General features: G+C 38.7%; 1 protein-coding gene across 2 annotated transcripts; it reads left to right on the top strand.

Moving 5' to 3' along the window:
• Nucleotides 1-1,879: 1,879 nt before the first annotated feature.
• On the top strand, nt 1,880-16,427 carry pdpk1a (3-phosphoinositide dependent protein kinase 1a). Of its 2 annotated transcripts, none has more exons than XM_047150442.2 (14): nt 1,880-2,068; nt 8,650-8,847; nt 8,956-8,998; nt 9,125-9,262; nt 9,387-9,531; nt 9,672-9,769; nt 10,134-10,209; nt 11,129-11,197; nt 11,952-12,048; nt 12,153-12,326; nt 14,530-14,747; nt 15,571-15,628; nt 15,808-15,960; nt 16,138-16,426. In XM_047150442.2, exons 2-14 carry the CDS (start codon nt 8,701-8,703, stop codon nt 16,249-16,251), a joined length of 1,530 nt encoding a protein of 509 aa, XP_047006398.1. In that variant the 5' UTR covers nt 1,880-2,068; nt 8,650-8,700; the 3' UTR covers nt 16,252-16,426. The 2 variants fall into 2 exon arrangements, with proteins under 2 accessions (XP_047006398.1, XP_017310534.1); XM_017455045.3 differs by lacking the exon at nt 1,880-2,068 and adding an exon at nt 2,097-2,392 and having other exon boundaries at nt 16,138-16,427.
• The last annotated feature ends 6,448 nt before the right edge of the window (nt 16,428-22,875 follow it).

Below are 22,875 nucleotides of genomic sequence, written 5' to 3'. Positions count from 1 at the left end.
TAATTTGACTCTATCTATAATATTCTATTATGTTATATTATATTTCTGTTTCTTGGTTTCCATTCAATTTTACTTTATTCTATTCTATTCTTTTCTATTCAGTTGTGCTATTTTTGTTGCATTTCTGTTCATTCAGTTATATTCAATTAGACTCTATTCTATTCTGTTCTAGTGTGTTCTATACTATTTCCATGTATTCAATTCCATTCTATTCTGTTTTGTTCCATTATATCATGCGCTTGTCTGTTTTATTGTATTCTGTTTTATTGTATTTTTGTTCTGAATAGAATAGAATGGAATAGAAGTGAATTCACCCTTGATACTGAAGCTCTGATTCATGAAGCTCTGAGGTGTGTCATAAAAAGAAACCCTTTGCTTCAAAACACTGAATTAGTGCTTGATTTGTCCTACTAAAATCACCTGACCAGTGATGTCACGAAACCACATGACTGCTTGGGAAATGATTCAAAAGAAGCTCAAATCCTTCCAAGCAGTAATCCAGAGCCTTAACTGCCCCCAGAGATGGTCTGAATTCAGTTGCACTGGAACTGTGCCGCGATTCCAGTGAATGTGAACGCAACTCGTACTCGGGTCCGCACTTGCTCAGGAAGTAAATAACCTGTGCATATATATTATCCAATGTATTTTAGCCACATCATTAGTTTCCAGAACACACGTGTACCGTGAGTGGCAGGGGAATGCTGTTGGACACAGAAGAGGTCCAATTCTGTGCATAATATCTTCTGTGTATAACAGCACCAAAATAATAACAAACAAAAAATATGGTGAGTTGCGTTGTGTTCTCCGTGCACGTTTGTGATGATGGACAGTGAACGCAAATTATTCGGGAATGCTAAAATCAAGTGAGTCTGAAACCAGACCAACACTGCTGGGGTGCCAGGAACCACCTGAGAGTACCAAACCTGCTCCAGCACAACGATGCCCCTGTGCACAAAGCAAGCTCCATGAAAACATGATGTATTAAGGTTGGAGTAGAAGAACTTGAGTGTCCTGCACAGAGTCCTGACCTCAACCCCAGTGAACATCTTTGTTTCAATGCTTCAAAATCTAGTGGAAAGCCTTTTCACAGAAGAGTGGAGGTTATTATTAACAGCAAAGGTGACGGTCAGGTGTTTAAACATATAGTGTTTAACCCCATAAAGTTTCAGTAAAATTATCCTAAAATGCCTATCCAATTCATAGCCAAATTAAGATTAAAGCTGTTCTTGGACCATTTAGACTACATGCATGGTTTGGGTGTCTTTTGAAATGGGACACTCTGACATTTTGTCTCCATGAGTGAGAATCACTGTAAGTGCTACTGGTATTGAGTAATGGAGTTTGGAACACACTGAAACAGTTTTTTTTTTTTTTTTTTTTTTTTTGCATACAGATGCCTGCAGATTCCCACAGTTGGAAGCTATCAACTGGAAAACACAATTTGACCACAGCACAAAGACTTTCCTAGTCCAAGCTCCATCCATCCATTCAGCTTCATGGGGTATGCCCATGAGGTTTTTATACCAAAACCTTTTGGAGACTCCAAAGGGCTGTTGGTAACCATGTCCACATAACTAGGATAAAAAAAATCCTGCTACTCTTGATTTTTCTTAGAATTATCATATCACATATCCAACAATCTACAAAATGTATATTTATATGTCTTTTCATATGTATACTCATTCATACTTGGAGAAATGCACAGATGGAACTTAACTATAGCACTTGGAACTGCACTTCATGGTTTTAACCAACAGATGCCACTAGAGCGCACTGCCTTGAGTACATTTTGGAAGAAAGCTTCATTTTAATTTTTTTTACCAGCACAATAGAGAAGTATATAGTTGGATAGAATTGCAGACGGTGGAACAGACCAGAACTGTTCGATTATATTCTGTAGTCAGACAGTGAGGTTGAATAAAAGTGCTGTAGTTGTGGTGTACGGTGCGTGACGTCAGAGGCAGGGGACGAGGGCGGGGAATGGAGGCAGGGAGTCAGTGCTCTCTCTATAACATTACTAACAACAAACGCTGAGAGCTCGCATGGATTAGACGGGCGGCGAAATACAGTGAGTACACCGTGGCTAAATTACTCTCCCTTCAGCAGGAAGTGTGAGTGTGAGTTCTCAGCTCTGTCTCCCCGGGACGGATTACAGCAGACGGGCTGTTTTTAGCTTTAGCCCGGCTTTAGGAGCTAATCAGCGTGGGGAGTGGCGCAGGGTTTCTGTTTTGTTTTGGTTTTATTTTTTACAACACCTCACACACGTTTCGGGTGCGAAGTATTCAGCTGAAACACTGATTGTGTCTACAGAGAATCTTCTGTGATGCTGCGACGAAAACCTGGAGTTTTATAACCAGGATAAACTCGCTTGTTGATGAAGTTCAAAGCTAGCGTGAGTTATAAGGGTTTCTGCTCATGCGCACTTCAATTCTGCCCGCCCATAAATGTTTGTTTATTTACTTATTTAAAAAAAAAAAAAAAAAACGCTGGAGGCGTTTTTCTGATTTTTGTTTTCTTTCTAGTTTTATGCAGGAAGTCAGAACTAAAACAAAAATAAATAATAATAAAAAAGAAAAGTCCATGTTTTAGTCGAATCACTGTTAAAGTATTAACTTGTGTTAGTATCAGCGTAACATCTGATAAGGCGGCGAGATGACGTGACACGGTGTTTGTAAACAAAGCGCGCGCAATGTAGCGTCACTTGTTTACCTCCAGTGTAAACTCAGTCATCTCCTTAAAGGTGCAGTAGTCGATTTTTTAAAATTCCTTACTTGTCCAAATAACTTGGAAGATATGTATAGAACATGGTAGAATGAATTAAGCTGCAGGCTTTTAGCCAAAGTTTATTAAGTCACTGAGAGAACTTGTTTGGAAAGCTGACTTCCGATCCGGAAGTATTGGAACGCGTTTGGTTTTTGGATGCGCCTCTTGTCAGTCATTTCATAGACATTTTATCTACGGGTCAGTTTTTTTTCCGACTATGGGTGGGGATGAGGGGGAAAAAATCATCTCACCTGATAATGCACCATGTCAGTGTTGAGTATAATCATGTAACTGGGGTAATTAGGGAATTTCCTGGGTAGTAAATGTTTAACAAACAGTCCTGACAGGTCTGGGATGGGTGTAGTACATTGTATGTGCACAGAATGATGTTTGTGCAACAATCCTCTTTATTTTTGACATGGAGTTTTCAATTATAAAATAAGCGTGTACTAATGAATATATTTAAATTAGGGCCGCTCAGCTATTTATTTCCTGATCAAACACAAGCGACCGAATCTGCGCTTATGCTTTCCAGACGGCTCAGAGTCGGTGTTGTGTACATCAAAACTCAATTTCAAAAGCATTGTGCCCCTAAAATTTACATTTGAATGCTTTAGATCTGATTATTTCATCCAAAAACAAACTCAAGCGTCTTCGGTTTGACACTACTGGAACTTCAAATGGGATCGGGTTCTGTGGTCAGATGAAACCAAAATAGAGCTTTTTGGTAATAAACACCAGAGGTGGTTTTGGCGCACACAGAGAGGTAGCCATATGGAAAAGTACCTCATGCCCATGTTTAAATATGGTGGTGGCTCTTTAATGTTTTGGGGCTGTTTTTCTGCCAGAGGACCTGAACATTTTGTTAGGTTACATGGCATCATGGACATGTCAAATATCAACAGATATTAAATGAAAACCTGACTGTCTCTGCCAGAAAGCTTCAAATGGGCCGTGGTTGGATCTTTCAGCAGGACATTGATCCAAAACATACATCAAAATCAACACAAAAATGGTTTACTGACCACAAAATCAAGGTCCTGCCATCCCAGTCCCCTGACTTGAAAACCATAGAAAACCTGTGGGGTGAACTGAAGAGGGGAGTTCACCAGCGTGGACCTCAAAATTTGAAGGATCTGGAGAGATTCTGTATGGAGGAACGGTCTCAGATCCCGTTCCATGTATTCTCCAACCTCATCAGGCATTATAGAAGAAGACAGAAGTTAGCACAGACTGAACAAAGAATTAACTTTGTTACAAAACTTCCATCTAAGGAGAGACAGACTTGGAAGTGAAAAAGAGAGGAAAAAAGGAGGTGTACAAGACCTGAGACTTCACGGCGACGTACGTATATTACAATCTTAACCGATCTGCTCCGATCTGTAGTGGAGTCAGACACGTCACTGTATCGTTGGCAGTGAGTACTGGACGCACAAACACAGCTGGGGTCTTTAGAGATGTCTAACAGCAAGTCAGAATTTGTTTTCTGGAACGTCATGATGTCCTGTCGGACATCACAATTTGAAAAGTGCTCATAAACACGCTTGTTTTTACCGCATATCATCGAATCGGACACATTTCCAAGCCCACAGAAGACGCCGGTCGTGGTTACAGACAGTTGGGAAGGATAATCGGTTCGAGGAGCTGCGTCTTAAAATGCAGTGTCCGTTTCACCTCAGCTAACTATCATATCAGTGATGTTGGCTTGCTAATGAAGTATTTAACAGGCTTAGCTTGCTAGTTAGCCAACATGCCTGATTTATATTGCGTTCACAAACCTACATAGCTCACCTACATGTTACAAGAAACTAGCTAGCTAAGACTAGATATCCAGGTCTCGTCATTTCACAGGAGTTGCCTATAACAGACACGTTTAGCTAGCTAAATCTTTTTTTGGGCATCATCTGAACTTCTGATTTTATAAATCCGTCAAACGTTACATCCTGAACGTGTGCACAAATTCGAAATTTGAATTCCCCTCAGGTCTAAACGCTCCCGAGTTACAGACCGCCAAGCTATAAGGATCTACAGTTACAGCATTTTAAAAGTGTTAATTTAGCCGAATAGCACTCCTCTTGAAACATAGAACATTAGTTAACCAATATCGATCTGATTTCTAAATAAAACTCTTTTTTTAGTTTTAAGTTCCAGTGAAGGGGAAATTGTAAAGCTACAAAAATACAAAGACGTTGTATACAGTTGTGTGCCTCCACAGTTTATGCTAACAGTTTGGGGAAGAACCACATCTGAGTGTGAAGGTCAGGTGTGTTTATTTAACAAAATACTTCAGTTACATTCAGGGGGAAAATCTACAGTATGTGCACTAGTCTATAATTTTAGTATCATTTATATTAGTATGTTCTTTTAAAGGGTCCGTATTGCATTAAGTTACATACATTAAACATTTTGCACCCTTTAGGTCCTTTAATTCCGTCCCTGCAGCGATTTAGCGATCGCAGAAATGAACGCAAAACCGAGGAAACGCCGCAGTATTCCTGAGGCGCTTGCGATTTTTCTAAATTACTGCAGATTTTCCACAGATTCTGGCCGAGACGCGTCAGGTGACGTGATCACGACACGCGTTCAGACAAAGACCTCTTCGATTCCCGTGCATCGAACACGAGTACAGCTGAATGCTCTTGTTTACCAACAAACATCACTGCGAAAGACCGCGCAAAACAATTTTGTGCGATTGCACGAAGCACAAAAATGCCGCATTGTAAATTTTTGTAAAAAAGTTACAAAAATCACTGTACGGACTGATTTTGTGAAATTATTTATAAACCTGCTGGATTTTCTGGTATTGAGGTTTGAATTAAAACTTCAAGTGAGCTTAAAAAGCATGTAAGAATGATCAGAACTCGGTGATTAAATGTAATAACTTTGGTAGTAGTAGGATGTGATTTCCACCTCTGTAATAAAAATTTAAAATGGCGGCTCCACCAGAAACCATAGACAGGTGGGGATTTATTTATTCATTTATTTATTTATCCATTTATTTATTTATTTTAACATAGTATTTTTCTACGGAGAGTGCGTATTGCAGCAGTTTGTGGACACAGCATTGCCACATGTTTCTGCTTGGTTGAAGCCACTTCCTCACCTCTTAACTTTGTTTAATACCGAATTTACATTTCTGTACACACACACACACACATGCACACAGACAATAAAAAAGAATAATAAGGGAAAAAAAACCCAGTTGTTGTGTGTAATATAATCGTATCATTCAGAGATCTGTAACAAGAACGATGGTGTGTAGAGAGGTTCACACGGTTTGTGTTTGTGGTTTTGTTTTAGGTTTTTGGCAGTGCTACTGTGCGTTATGACGTTTTGTTTATTGGTTCTGTGATTTTGTCGAGTTTGTCTTGTTTACACGTGTTTTTTTTTTTTAAATTTATTCATTTATTTATTTATTTATGTGTGTAACGTGTTTAAAGCCCACCTGCGCTGAACCCGAAAAAAACAAAGAAAAAACCCCTCCTGTCGCGTTTTCGATGTTATTGTGCACGAGTAGTCTTTATCAGCTGAAGTAAACATCTCTCACCATCTGTACTTTTTCTTCGAATCATTTCTAGCTCGTCGAAGTCATTCTGAAATTTCACAATACCAAGAGTGAAACAAGGTTGAATCCACTCAGCTCCTGTGAGAAGCGGCGTCTGTGTGTGTTTGGTTGGGAGTTACAGGCAAAAAAGGGGGGCACAGGCCTCTCTCATATCTGTGGTTAAGTATGTTCAACAGGTTATTGTTGTCAAGTGATGCTTTCTGTGGCAGGTGCTTGGAAAGTACCGAGTCACACCAATAACAGAACCTCTCTCTCGCGCGCTCTCTCGCTATCTCTCTCTCTCTCTCTCTCTCTCTCTCTCTCTCGCTCCCTCTGTGTGTGTGTGTGTGTGTGTGTGTGTGTGTGTGTGTGTTGTTTTGCTGTACTAACAAACAAATGAGGAATAGTCAAGTCAAGTTGGCTTTGTTGTCCTCGCTCTCACCACAGACAGGTGATGAAATGTTAGAAATGAAATTAAAGTTTCACCAAAATGACCAAAAAAAAAAAACGGATTACAAGTGCACGATAAATACGGTAATATTTAATATATATATATGTATTATAGTATTTCTTGTGTATATCTCATACTAAATAGTTTTAGATCTTCAAACGAAATACGACAAAGGCAACCTGAGTGAACACACAATGGTATTTATTTATTTATTTATTTATTTATTTATTTATTTGCTGGAGCAAAAAAAACAACAACAACAAAAAAAAAAACACCCATCACTCGTGTGAAAAACTAGCTAACTATCCCCTTAAACATAAAATCTGGTTGTGCCACCTTTAGCAGCAATAACTGCAACCAAACACTTCTGATAACTGGAGATCAGTCTTTCACTTACTTCTAGGACTAGGACGTACTCCTATGCTTTTGATCATTGTCTTACTGCAGAAACCAGTTACACTTGAGTTTCAACTTACAGACTGATGACTGGACATTCTCCTTTAGGATTTTCTGCTAGAGAGCAGAATTAATGTTTCCCTCAATTATTGCAAGTTGCCCAGACCCTGAAGCAGCAAAGCTCCTCACACCATCACACTGTCACCACTATGCTTGCCCATAGGAATGATGATCTTTTTGTGGAATTCTGTGTTTGGATTACGGCAGATGTAACGGGACCCCTGTCTTCCAAACACTTCCACTTTCAACTCCTCAATCCACAGAACATTCTCACGAAATGTTTGAGGATAATCACGGTGTGTTTTGGCGAAATTCAGATGAGCCTTAATGTTCTTCTGGGTTAGCAGTGGTTTTCACCTCGCCACTCTTCCATGGATGCCATTTTTGCCCAGTGTCTTTCTGATAGTGGAGTCATGAACAGTGACCTTTATTAATGCAAGAGAGGCCTGTAGGTCCTTTGATGTTGTCCTTGGCTCTTTTGTGACTTCCTGGATGAGTCGTTGCTGTGCTCTTGGAGGAATTTTGGAGGTTCAGACACTTCTGGGAAGGATCACTACTGTGTCGAGTTTCTCATTTGGAGATAATGGCTCTCGCTGTGGTTCTTTGTAACCCTTCTCAGACCGATGTATTTCAATCACCTTCCTCCTCATTTCTGGAATTTCTTTCAACTTTGGCGTTAAATAGTGCATTATTGGGTAAGACCTTTTAACCAGCTTCATGCTGTTTAAAAAGTTCTATTTAAGTGTTGATTTGATTGAACAGGGTTTGCAGTAATCAGGCCTGGTTGCGTCTAGTCCAGCAGAACCCCATTATGAATGCAGCTTCATAGATTTGGAGAATTGGTAACTACAGGGGCAAATACATTTTCATACAGTCCCAGTTGGTACTGGATAACTGCTTCGATAAATAACAGTATCATTTAAAAACTGTATTATGTGTCTACTTTTTATACTTAGTTAATTTCTTTACACTTGCTGATTGAAGGATTTTTTTTTATGTTTGTGTTTTTTCTCAGATTTTATTAATGGTTATTTTTTTGTGTGTAAACGAGATGTTGTAAACACATTTCACACGTGGCTCATTTCTTGTTGTCAGATTCCTCTTTTCCATTCTCTGAATGACTGAAGGTCTGCTCCCAGGCGTTGTCAATATGACAGTTAAAAAGCGCATAAAAGTAAACATGCAGGAAGAGGGAACGAAAAGCTCGATCAGCTCAGCTCTCCTTGATCCTTGCGGAAGAGTTTAGCACCTGTAACCGCACACGCAAACAAACAAACTTACACACACACACACACACACACACACACACAAACAAGCCCAGCCCCTGCGAGTTTATCAGCTGCTGCTTCACCGCTCTGAGCGGCTTCTAAAGTTCCTGTTTGCGACTGAGACGAGTCTCTCCTTTACACTCTCTCTCTCTCTCTCTCTCTCTCAGCGTGATGCTGCCCTCGTCCAGACCTCGCTGTGTGCCTGCGCTCCTCTCTCCATGGTAAGCGGACAGCGCAGGAAGCTCAAGGCGGCCGAAGGTATGGAGGCCCCTGTTTCTCAGACACAAACTTTACACACCCAGCACAAGAAACGACCCGAGGACTTCAAATTCGGCCGAATCCTCGGTGAAGGCTCCTTCTCAACCGTGAGTTGAGTCATAATGCTGCAGTTCACATATTTCACAGCAGGTGCTTGCTTTTCTTTTTCTTTTTCCCCCTGAAAACATGACTTTTTTTTTTTGTTGTTGTTTCAGGTGGTTTTAGCAAAAGAGCTTTCTACAGGAAAGGAATATGCAAGTAAGTAATGCCTTCTGCTTCTGCTTCTTCTGCTTCTTCTTCTTCTTCTTCACAGTGAAGTCTTTGGCACAATTGTATCCGTAAAGCACTTGTTTCAAATGTTGCTCCTGTGTCCTGTAATTTCAGTCAAAATTCTGGAGAAGCTGCACATCAGGAAGGAGAATAAAACACACTATGTAAAAAGGGAGCGGGACATCATGTCCAGCATAGATCATCCCTTTTTTGTAAAGCTCTACTTCACATTTCAGGATGCTGAAAAATTATGTATCCTATTTGTTTCTGGTGTTGAGAAATGTTTAACCTGATACATGTTTTGTTTGTTCTTTTGTTTGTTTGTTTTTTGGCACAAATCTCAGAATTACTCCTTGATTTCCTTAACGCCGGTCAGATTTTGGACTTAGTTACGCTAAGAACGGCGAACTGCTCCGCTACATTCGCAAAATAGGCTCTTTCGATGAGACCTGCACACGCTTTTACGCCGCAGAAATAGTCTGCGCTCTTGAGTATCTACATTCAATAGGAATCATTCACAGGTACGTCCTTGTCTTGCAGTTTTCCCGAGTAAACGTCCCGCGTCAGACGTCATTACACCGACTCTTGTGGGTTTATTTTTTTAGGTTGTACTGTCTTTTGTTCTTGTTGGCTTTCACTGCATTATGTTTGTTTCTTGTAGGGACCTGAAACCAGAGAATATTTTACTGAGCGAGGAGATGCACGTTCAGATTACGGATTTTGGAACGGCGAAGCAGTTTTCCTCCGATAGCTCTCAAAGTAAACCGTTCCCTCGTTCTCTTCTTCTCCTGCCAGTGTTTACTCCACTTTGTTGTGGTTAACTTACCTTAACCTTTCTGTAGGTCAGCATTCTGCCTTTTGTTATTTATAGATACGTTACTATAGCACAACATCTCTAGCACCCACCCCCTTCCCGCTCCCAAACATAAACTGTAAATATGGGATTTACTGTAAAAAAAAAAAAAAAATATTATAATAATGATAAAAACATATGATGACCTGAAAGACGTACTCTGTGTTGTAGTCATTTGTAAGCAGATGTGTTTAATGCTTACTGCAGATACAGGCACAGGTGGACTTGTCATGCATGTTGGTTGTGACTCATTTCTTTTATCCTTAACAGCGAGAGCGAACTCTTTTGTCGGGACGGCGCAGTATGTTTCTCCAGAACTGCTGACTGAAAAATCAGCATGTAAAAGGTACTCGGCATGAACGCTTTAATTAGAACCGACTCGGTTTCACTGTTTAATGTATATAAAAATGATTGATTTTCCTGTGTGTGTCTGTGCTGTTTTTTTTTCTTCTTCTTCTTTTCTGCCCCCCTAGTTTTTTGTACCCTTTTTCTTTTTTTTCTGCGGGAAACTACTTGAATTGGAGAAATCATATTCTCATGAAATTGTTTCACACGGTCTTTCACAGTGATGTTTGTTGGTAAACGAGACCTTTTAGCTGTACTCATGTACTCGCTGAACGCGAGTTGTGATGATGTCACACGTGGGAAATCTGTGGTGAACTTATTTTTTTTTTTGCAGTTGCAAGATCCTGCTAATATTGCAGAGTTTGCTTGGTTTTACGTTCATTTCTGCAAGTGAAAAATCCTGCACGGACTGATTTATATATCAAATAAAACATTTTAGATTTCCAAATATTTGGAAATGTTTTCCAACACAGAATGAAATGTTAGAGAAAAATGTTTTTGTGTCAGTAAAGAAAGCAGCGTATTACATAAGAGACACTTTTCAGACAAAAACACAATGAAGGCTGCTGGGTTTTGCTGCAAAAATAAGAAGCGAGTGCGACAGTCAACATCTCCAGAAGAACCGTGACTGGTTCTGCAAGATGCTCAATAAAACTTACAGCTCATTTCCTTATAAAACAGCACTCATTCTACCTGAGACTACTTAAAGCAAAGAGTCGTCACACCAAATACTGCCTTTCTTTCATTCGTTACTATTTACTGCTCTTATAGTATTTTATTTTTAAATGTAAAAATATTTCATTTAATTATTTTTGAAGACATCTTTGCTTTACAGCATTTCTTTACATGTACCTTTTGCACTGTGTGTATATATGTATGTGTAATGCTTTAACTAACATTCTTATATACTCTACTTGTAGTTCGGACCTTTGGGCTCTAGGCTGTATAGTTTACCAATTGGTGGCTGGATTGCCCCCCTTCAGAGCAGCGTAAGTCCCAACCAAACATTTCTTTCTCCTTGTTCTTGTTTGTTTTCTCAAACTTTTTTTTCCAGCTAGAAACCTCTAATATCTATAATATATATATCTCAATGGCCCCCCTGAACACAGACTTGTTTTCCGAAATATTAGACTAATTTAGACTAAATATTAGACTAAATATTAAATGTGTACGATATTTTTTCAGATCCTTAGAACTTTCCATTGACCGAACACATTAAGACCTGAACATTCAGCACAGCTTTAGGGATGGTTGGTTGCGATTTCCACAGCTATAACAAAACTATGAAGAAAAAAAAAAAATCAAATACCCCCGGAAGCCACTTTGAGACAAACTTACTGTATGACTTTGCGTTTCTGGCTGTGGTGCTAGAAAAGGACCACTGTCATAATAGTTTTTTAATGAAGTAAAAAAAAAAAAAGAAGCATGGTGTGAAATAACAGGAAGTAATGGCTTTGGTGTTTATGACTTGTTTGTGTAGAGAGCCTACAGGCTCTAAAAAGAAAAAAAAGAAAACCCAACCACTCTTGTCACATGGTCCGTTCGCCTCCTTGTTACATTTACTACTAACAGATTGTCTCTGTTGGTCGTACAAACTCTAACACTTTGTGACTGTTCCAGTTGATTGAAGCACTAAAAAAAAAAAAGATCTGATCACAGATTGGGGCCGCAGTGTTTTTCATAGCTCAAGCGGTGTGTATTATTTGTCTTTGTTTCATCATGTTTCTTCTTGTCTCTGACTAGGAATGAATACTTGATATTCCAGAAGATAATAAAACTGGAGTATGAATTTCCAGAGAAATTCTTTCCCAAAGCTAAGGATCTGGTGGAGAAGCTATTAGTGAGTTTGATTTATTTATTTATTTATTTATTTATTATTTGTTTTTCTCATCAAAAGCATTTCTAATGTGATTTATTTTGATTTATTTTTTTTTGCTTTTCCAGTGTCCAGACCCCACCAAGCGTCTAGGCTGTGAGGAGATGGGGGGCTACAATCCCCTGAGAGCCCACGCCTTCTTTGAGAGCATCTCTTGGGAGAACCTCCATCTGCAGACTCCTCCGAAACTCACCCCGTACCTGCCAGCCATGGCCGAGGATGAGGAGGAGTACTACGGCAATGTGAGCATGTTTCAGTCCTTAAAAACAACAGCTGAAAAAACAGTCCTTATAAAAAAACAGCTGAAAACAAACAGTGACTTTTTTTTTAAACTTGAATTCTTGTGTTCTGAGTCGCTCCGTTATTAATCCAATGGTAGCTTATCTTTCTTCTCCAGCCTATAAGTCATCTTTTCTGGTAAGAGCACTGAGCAGTACAAGATGTTTTTATAAAGGTGAAAAGTTACGATGAGTGGTGTTCTCTGTCCAGTCATCTGACGTATTTCAGTTTGATTTGGGCCGGTCTCACGTTCCACACAGTTCAACAAACCGAAAAAAGAAATTAAATAATTTAAAAATCAACGTTGGCTGAAGATTAAGTATGAAGGCACGAGGCTGAAAATGTCGTCGCAGAATATTCTTGTTTGTTGTTCAAAATATAACGACAGTAAACCCGTACAAAACCTGTTCACAGGCGCGTGTAGAAATGGTGGAGCATGGAAATCGTGATCAAATGACTTTACAGAATTAAGTAACTATTTTAAATCTAGTTTACATCTGGATACTTCCTGTACGTAGCACTGTAGTTCTGTCTAGAGGTGGGCGTTATGACCGTATTATCATATAATTAAGAAAACAGTAGTGTTGTCATTAAAAAAAATAAAACTGTTCAGTGCTTTATATAATGTCTACAACGATTAGTTACATTTTTCAAAACAACTAATTTTTATTTGGAAAAAAAATGGAGAAATGAAGACAAAAAAAATCTGTAATTTGTAAACATTGTAAGGTTAAGCATGAACTTTTAACATCAAATCAGCTGCAAACAGTCAGTTTGTTGTTAATTTAAAAATAATAATACTAATAATATCATTAATCTCAGAAAAGTGTATTGTGATATATTCGATCACGATATCGTCATTATATATATTATTATATCATCGTATCCTCCGGCTCTAGCACTATCTGTTAGCTGAGATTTGCACTTTGCCTATCAGGTTAGAGGGCAAAAAACGCAGCATGTTGCGTTCACTTCTCAGCGAGATAGTTATATTCTGCACCAGAGTGTGAGTGCTGAGCTCCAACGAACAGCACTATGGAGGTAAACACGCCAGGGTTTGATTCAAACAGGCTAAACACAGAATATGTACGAGCACTCCCGGTATTCTTTTCATGAACGTAAAAAGCGCCAAGTGTCCAAGGTACCTGCTTTCGGTCCTGAGATCGGGGTACTGTCCACGTGGAGCTTGTGTGGATGTTCTCCCTGTGTCTCCCAGGGTTTCCTGTGGGTTCTCCCGCCTCTGGTTTCCTCCCATCAATAGATACAAGGAAACCAGTGCCATTGGCAGTTGTACATGCCCACACCATAAAATGAGGTGGTACACTTCTAATCCTGAGCAGGTCATTCTGCTGCAAGTTGATCTTTGTCTCATCTGTCCATAAGATGTTGTTCCAGAACTGTATTGGCTTTTCTAAATGTTTTTTGGCAAACTACTGATGAAGGTTTCTCTTGGTTGTTGACTTTGACACAGATAGACCTACCTCCTGGAGTGTGTTCTTGATCTGGCCGGGTGTTGTGTAGGGATTTTTCTTCACCCGGGAAAGAATTCTTCTCTCATCAACTACAGTTGTTTTCCATGGTCGTCTTGGTCTTTTGGTGTTCCTAGATGTAGACAAATCTGCTAATGTTTTCACAGACGGGTTTGTTTTGCTTTTTCAGCCTAATGATGGTTTGCTTCGCTGGCAGTCACTGCTCTTTGGACTTCATATTGAGTTAACCAACAGATTGCACACTTGAATTGGTGAATTAACACACATGAAATCAACCCTAGAGTGATGTAATAAGTGAAATAATGAGAGAACAACATACACTTGGCCATGGAACAGCTGAGCAGCCAATTTTCCAGTTACATTTGGTCTCTTAAAAAGGAAGGAAACAAAGTAGTTGTCCAAGGTGACTGTCGTGTGTGCAGAACATTGGTGCAGCGACGATGCTGAAGTGATATGTTATTCAGCCCTAACCCACAGTCATCATGTGGTAATGATTACAGATACAAAATGGAGGATAAGATCTGAGACGGATGTCACAGTATTCGACCCCTGTTTCTTCACATATAATTATCTAGACTGGTGAAAATCATTTACACTCTCTTCTGGTACAGTACTCTCTGTGCTGATGTCATTTCACTCCATGTTTATGAACTGTTTGAAATTTCTCACTGGGCAGTATGATGACCTCCTGAGTCAGTTCAGCAGCATGGAGGTGGTTCACTCCAGTTCCTCGCAGGCTCTGTCGGTGCTGACCACGTTGTTGCCCCAGAGATCCACCAGCAACATCGAGCAGTACATCCATGACCTGGACAGCAACTCCTTTGAGCTGGACCTGCAGTTCTCCAGCGAGGAGAAGCAGCTGCTGTTGCAGAAGCAGACCAGCAGGAACCCCTGGTAGGTCACTCCATTCATCAGGCTTCACAAAACTGGCTGTGTCGTGTAGCATGCTCCTTCTGGAGAAAATTTCATGTTTGGAAAGTTTGATTGTTCCATCATCTGTTAGGGGTTGCATAGATTAGTCGATTAAGACATTAACTAGTCAGGGGAAGAAAAGCAGTAGCGAGACATTATGTCCTCACTTATGGGCAGTCCATTTAAAGGGATATAAATCGCCTCCAGTTTGCTCGAGATCATTACTGTCATTTAAATTTATTTAATTAAAATAAAATCTATTCAGTCATGATACTGATTTCTGCTGTTCGATTTGCCATTTGTAGATCTGTTTGCAATTCTTTATAAATCTTCTAAACAAAATTCTAAAATAAATAACATTATTTGTGTCAGACTCCAATGATTTAGTTAATAAATAAATAAATAATTTACCTCCAAAATCAGCTATATCACACAACAGTTCAAATAGTATTTATTTATTTATAACTCATGGTTTTCCTACATGTTGACAATCAGTTTCTTTTTTAATATAAGTGATATTTACATGCAAAGTAACGTGTAAAAAAAAAAAAAAAGAAATCTAATAATCTAGATATGATCAGTACAGAGCCCCTAAGGGGACATTGTGATTGGAAAAATGATGAGATGGGAAGAAAATTTATATTTCAATGCTTTTGCGTTCTCTCAAGCATATTTTGCGTCCACTTGTAAAACTTGTTGTTTGAAAAAAAATATTTGATTGAGGTCTTCAGCGAACTGAAGCTCAGATTAGGAAGAGATCGTGCTGTATCTCCTAACTGGTCCTTTTATTTCTTTCTGTTTTAAGGCACCAGTTTGTTGAAAACAACTTGATATTAAAAATGGGACCAGTTGACAAAAGAAAGGTGAGATTATATTATTTTCCCCATAAAGTAGTCACCTATTTAGTCATATGAACTATATATAGCGTATATCAGATGTTCAAAAGGGTGTGTACAGTTTTAGTATCAGTCTCAGAGCGCCCTCTGTAGTCTGGGTGTGGAGCTGCATTAAAGAGCACAGTGACTCTCTTCTATCCACACAGGGCTTGTTTGCTCGTCGAAGGCAGCTGCTACTGACGGAGGGGCCGCATCTTTACTACGTAGATCCTGTGAATAAAGTCCTCAAAGGGGAGATCCCATGGTCTCCTGAGCTGCGACCAGAAGCCAAGAACTTCAAGACTTTCTTCGTCCACACGGTAAAACCGGTTTTATTTCAAAACGTGTCCTGTGTTCATTAATACAGAGCGAGCAAGAGCTGTGTGTATCCTATATCTTCAGATATAAACGTGGAGAGTGTTTTTGTTTCATCGCAATAAAAATGAAAGTGCACTTTCTTATAAGTCCTTATTTATTTCTGATTCTTCCCCATGCAGCCACACAGGACGTATTATTTAATGGACCCCAACGGCAATGCGGACAAATGGTGTAAGAAGATCCAAGAAGTCTGGGGAAAGATTTACCACAATCATCAGAATACAGACATGTAGAGAGGCGATATGAATGAGAGAGAGAGAGAGAGAGACAAGGCACATCCTCGTGAACTGAGCCTTTTAGTAGTTAAGCACTTCTAAAGACTTTGGCAAGACCAGCATTTTAGGATTAATTTAAACGTTCATTCGGCAGTAGGCTTGTGCGATATATATATATATATATATATATATATATATATATATATATATATATATATATATATATATATATATATATATATATATATATATAAATTTTTACCCCTAATTGAGATTTTCTACTTGAAAATTTTGCGAATAACGATTTAATCATTTCTGTTTCTGTTACTCGCTGCCTTTAGACATATTATTTTAATTCTGTTTACTTTTGATCATAATGTTTTAATTAGACATTACAGATCTTACTCGCGCTACACTCTGTATCACAGCGTCTGCACTGCCTGTGAGGAGCAATGCGGCCTCGTTACTAACACGTCACTTCCGTTATAATAAATGACAGAAGTTACATTGATGCAGCATATAATGACAATAAACTTAAATTAAATGAAATCTTTTAAGCAACTCGCGACAGCATCACTGTCGTGCTTCCATGCTGCACAAACTCCGCTTTATAAAGTTCTCTGCAGTGTTTAATATAAAATGCTCCCTTGCCTTAGAGGACTTGGAGGTCGCACACTTTCTTCCTCAGTCACGTGACGATTTCGCCTCCGTCTGATGGAGACTGAGGTCATGTTGGGAATAAAAGGTAACGGTGACATAAAGAGTAAACTGAAGAAAGTCACTGTCGGTGACTCTAGGTATTAGGCTAAAGATGACGTCATGCATCACTGACTAGGAAGCGACTTATACTTCCGGTTAGTAAAAAAACGGCTAGTGTTCCATTTGAGATATTACCTTTCTAAAATCCACACACTAGACGGTGGAGTATACAGTGCATAGGGTAAGTGTATAGTACTTCACACAACTTTAGTATTTAGTCTCCAAAGCGTGTTTTCGGAACAGAAGTAACGTAATGAGTTAATATACCCTGTGCCGCGGGCAGACCGACTAATCGATAATGAGATTCATTGACAACAATTTTCATAATCGATTATCAATTTTATGAATTAGTTGTTCCAGCTCTAATTTATATATATATATATATATATATATATATATATATATATATAATATATATAAATCACATTTATAGGTAATCCTTTTAGAAATTGGTTCTCTAATGTGCCATGTGGACATTATAATATATATACAACATTTTCTCAGTTGCTGTCGCTCACAATGCATATTTAATCACTTGTTAATTTACCCCTAACAAAGCATTTGATTTGACACTTGACGACGTAGCCCGCCACCTCCCCGCCCAGATTTTTCTGTGACATCCTTAATAACTATTGTTGTCTAATATAGCACTATTCGGACAGGATAAAATTTTCACCTGTCCCTGTCCGATTTTGTTTCTCTCCGTTTCGGACATGTCTTTTATTTTTTTATTTATTTATTTTTTTATTTTCTCCGTCCTCCTCTGAGAAAACTACAGGCCTACCGCTCGTCTGAATTTTTCGTCCGTATGTTTCTGTAGTTTCAGTGTATTTTGGAGCGATAACGCAGTGTTTTTGCCGAGAACACAGAACGCGTAAAAGTTGGCAGGTCTGATAACATGAACGTAACCTAATATCACGTAGAGACGATAATATTGTAATATCGCACAAGCCTGAAGAAATCCACTGATGTTCTGCTCAGTGCTCGCGAGCTGTAGTGTTGGGCACATTTACAATCGAACTGTAATTTATACGGATAAGAGCCAGTGCACCACTAGCGTAAGTCTGCACATAGCTAAAGGCTCCACATGCATCAATTTGTGTTCCCTTTAAGGGCTGCAATCAAGTTCAACACGGCTGTCTGTCGTATCAGGACGTACACAGGTACTCGAATCATTTTGAAAGTTGGTGGAGGAAGAGAAACGCCAGAGGATTGCATTTTGCACTGAACTGTACATAAAGGCAGTACGAGTGTATTTATCAGCGTACGACTGCTGTAGATGTTTTCGTTGCACCTTCCTCATCCGAGGATTTTTTTTTTTTTTTTTTTTTTTTCCACCATGAAAATCAGTGCCTGTTCTGTTGGACTTATTAATCCCAGACTCCTTATTTATTAAAGCGGGAGTATACTGGGAGTATACTGTACCCCCCTGTGTTTCTCTTCCTGTACATTTATTGTTTATACGTTTGCGCTATCAGGGAAGTCCGATGAGTGACGGTTTGATGCCTGGGATTACAAACGAGACGTCCGGGTTGTTCTGTTGCCACAAAAACAACAACTACTTTTAGCAGTTCCGTTAAGTCCTGCATTCAGGAGGCTTTGGTGCTGCGTTATAAATTTAAAAGACTATAATTCTATGCTATTTATGCAGAATGGTATGGTTCTGGCGTTTATAGTGGCATTTTATTTGTACTTTTGTGGTTGTTGGTTTGGTTTTTTTGGTTTACAGATCAGATTTAGATTTTTTTATTTTTTTTTTAAATACTGATTCTTAAAGTGCACCTATTATGGTTTTTCAAATATTACCTTTCATGTAGTGTGTTTATATATGTAGCTGTTTGTGAATGTAAAAAAGTTTGCAAAGTTTCAAAAATCAAAGAGCACGACGAACTGAGTTATCGACTCCCAAAAGAAGGAACCGATTCTGAACAGCTGAAACGAGTCGTTACTGATTCCAGATTTTACTCCGTGTACTAACCTACATAGGTTTGTAACAAAAAACCCCGCCTCTGGCCTTCATTCACTGCTCACTGACAGCCGTAGACCAATCACAACAGACTGGGACATCTGACCAATCAGAGCAGAGTATGCTTTCTGAAAGAAGTAGTTTAGAACGAATCTTTTAGAACGGATCATTTAATGAGTTGTTTGTGACACTGCGGGAAAAAATGTAATGCTGCAATTTAAATTATGAGCACGTTAAAGTGTTTTTTGACCTCGGATGCACGTAAATCTATTGTATGAGAGTTTTAAAACAAAATTAGGCACGTTTCGAAACCATGATAGGTGCGCTTTAAAAATCAGAAAAGGGTACACTTTATTTGCTACACATTTGGGTTTTTTTCATGTCGTTTTGTGGAATTTAGCAGGGTTTTTTATGTCTTTTTTTTTTTTATATAGATTTAGTGAAATCCTCTGTAAGATCTATAAATGCAGTCTGAAACACAACGACATGCTGTATCAGTCATAATTAACACGTGGATGTGGGTTTCTCCAGACGGAATTTGTACAATTCTACCTGCTCTGTGGCCGAATACAACTGTGATGTACAGATATTCAGAAAGTAACTTAATGTTACAAAGATACAGCTTTTTATATTTTTATTCTTCTATAAGATTATTCGCTGACCATGGTTCAGCCTTACTGTTGTTTGTGTTTTTAATTTAAATTCTAATATATGGATGGTGTTTTGTTTTAAGAGATCGCGCGAGTTCAGGGGCCGTCGTGTATGTCCTGAGATGTTAAAGCCTTTGAATGTGAAAAAAAAAAGAGTTGTAAGCTGTTTATCTTTTGCTACCTTCTCATTTCATTGTACATTTTCTGTTTTGTTATTAAATTAATTATGTCCAATTTGGGTTTTTTTTTTTTTTTTTTTTTAAATGTTTAATCTCCTGGGTTTTGCGTGTTATTTAAAGATTGATGTAGGAATGTGTCACGTGACCACATGGCGACTCCTGTAATAAAGGCATGTACAGTATGTTTATTATTTCTGATTATTTTTAACGCAGTATTAAAGCCGGAGTTTTCCTCCGTAGGTCTCGTATTTAACTGGAAAAGTGCAGTTCCTGGAAACTCTACTGGTCCCTACTGGTAATTCTATTGGTGGCATGTCATGTCTAGTGGATACCATTATGGACCAATAGAACACTTTTTGACATTTGGTAATGGTTTTTGTAATGTAGTTTGTAATGGTATTTGTAGTGGAAAGTGTTAGCATTTCTGTGATGGTTTCTATCGTGTTTTTTTTTTTTTTCAGGGGCAGCAAGTATTGCTAGAGCATTCCTAGGCAGTTGCTATGGGATCCCAGGTGGTTGCTAGGGTGTTTCAGACTTGTGTAAAACAGGTATTTCAATTTAGCAGTCTTAGCAAACAACCTCAGAATCTAGTCCTGAATATGGCTTTGAAGTTGTGTGCAAATACATCCAATACATCCTGTGTTATAGCTGATTGTGTAAAAATTAAGCTCAGTTTTTTACAAATAATAATTAGTGATGGACAGACAGAGACTTATGAGTAATGTGACGCCCTGGGTTTTTGAAAAGATACCCCAAAAAGATGTTTTTAAATCCTAGGATTAGTTTAGTAGAAAAGTAGGTTTTGCATATTATGCAAATTATCAGAAATTTTGCTGGGCGGGGCTAAATGGCCTAAAAGAAAACCACATAAATAGCAGCAGTTTGATTGACGTAATTTTTTTTAGTCGATCTCTAGAGGATCCATTCAAGTTTTGGATTCATATTATAACGACGATGATGGTCACACGATGATACCCCAAAGAAGTCTCGCTCTCTCTTCAGTGGACAACAAACCTTGATTCTGTCCCCAAGAGCTGCTGCTGGGATCACTGTAAACTAACTTGCTCATCCTGAACGGTGAAATTTCCCTCTTTTAATTAAGGGATTTTTAAAAAGTGAGCTAGTACTGTTCGACTTTATAGTATACAACTGTGATAGAGTAATGATTTATAATTCCACGATCTGCTTTCACACAGAAGAGTATGAGGTTCCAATCAGGATTTCTTCCTCGTGTTGTTCCAGGGATTTTTTTTTCTCTCCTTGAACCCGTTCTAAATCTGAATTTATTCCCAGATTTCTCATTAAACATTGTTCGTACGAGCTTTTACATGGGAAATTTGGTATTCATGAAAATCCTGTGAATTGGTCCAAAACAAACATTTTTCCTCCTCGTCCTCCTGAATGCGTTTACGCATAAAAAGACTAACTAATGCAAACCTCGACTTGTTGGACTTGATGTCGAACAATCTGCATGGATTACTGCGCTTTTATTATCTGGACTATACTGTCAAGTCTAAATTGTTTATTTTTTAATTAAGTTTACAGTGTTTAGCAGACGCCCGTATCCATAGCGACTTATAGAAGAGCTTTGGAGTCTCTATCAAAAACACCTCCTCATGCTAGTTCACTCGGTCAGGGACTAAAAGCACCGTCGAGAACATTTTGTGAAAATCTGTTGTTTTATTATTATTAGCATTCATTAAAGAATGTGAAAAATACATAATGAGCGTGATTCAACACAAACCCATTAAATTAAGACGAATAAAATTAATAATTCAAACTGGACTAAAGAAACATGAACAAAGAAGGCTGTGGGAAATTGCCTTCGCTGTTCAATCTTTTGTTCAAAAAAGTCACAAGAATATTCTGCTCTAATGGATATCAAACAATTGCAAACACAGGTTTATTAAAAAATATATTTATGTACGGTTGTGCAACAATTATTGGCACCCCTGTGAATTTATATGAGACAAATATATTTGAAGTATATTCCTTTTGATATTTAAATTTTTTTTGTTCAACCATGACTTCCTGTCTCACAGGGGTATAAATATGAGGTAACACAGAGGCCAAATTCCCTTAGTCATTCATAACAATGGGTAAGACCAAGGAATATAGCTGTGATGTGCGGCAAACAGTTGTTGACCTTCACAAAATGGGAAGTGGCTATAAGAAAATAGCAAAAGCATTGAAAATGCCCATTTCCACCATCAGGGCAATAATTAAGAAGTTCCAGTCAACTGGAAATGTTATGAATCAACCTGGAATCGGACATGTGTCTATATTGTCTCAACGCACTGTGAAGAGGATGGTTCGAGTGGCCAAAAAATCTCCAAGGATCACAGCTGGAGAATTGCAGAAGGTAGCTGTGTCTTGGGGTCAGAAAGTCTCCAAAACTACATTCTGAAGTCACCGACATCACCACAAGCTGTTTGGAAGGGTTTCAAGAAAAAAGCCTCTACTCTCATCCAACAACAAACTCAAACGTCTTCAGTTTGCCAGACACTACTGGAACTTCAAATGGGATCGGGTTCTATGGTCACATGAAACCAAAATAGAGCTTTTTGGCAATAAACACCAGAGGTGGTTTTGGAGCACACAGAGAGGTAGCCATATGGAAAAGTACCTCATGCCCACGGTTAAATATGGTGGTGGCTCTTTAATGTTTTGGGGCTGTTTTTCTGCCAGAGGACCTGGACATTTTGTTAGGATACCTGACATCATGGACTCTATCAAATATCAACAGATATTAAATGAAAACCTGACTGCCTCTGCCACAAAGCTTAAAATGGGCCGTGGTTGGATCTTCCAGCAGGACATTGATCCAAAACATATATCAAAATCAACACAAAAATAGTTTACTGACCACAAAATCAAGGTCCTGCCATCCCAGTCCCCTGACTTGAAACCCATAGAAAACCTGTGGAATGAACTGAAGTGGAGAGTCCACCAGCGTGGACTTTGAAATTTGAAAGATCTGGAGAATTTCTGTATGGAGGAATAGTCTCAGATCCCTTGCCATGTATTCTCCAACCTCATCAGGCATTATAGGAGAAGACTCAGAGCTGTTTTCTTGGCAAAAGGAGGT

Source organism: Ictalurus punctatus, chromosome 24 (assembly GCF_001660625.3).
Source record: "Ictalurus punctatus breed USDA103 chromosome 24, Coco_2.0, whole genome shotgun sequence".
Lineage (NCBI taxonomy): Eukaryota > Metazoa > Chordata > Actinopteri > Siluriformes > Ictaluridae > Ictalurus > Ictalurus punctatus.
Note: the sequence above shows the minus strand (reverse complement) of the source record. Positions and strands in the feature narration are given on the sequence as shown.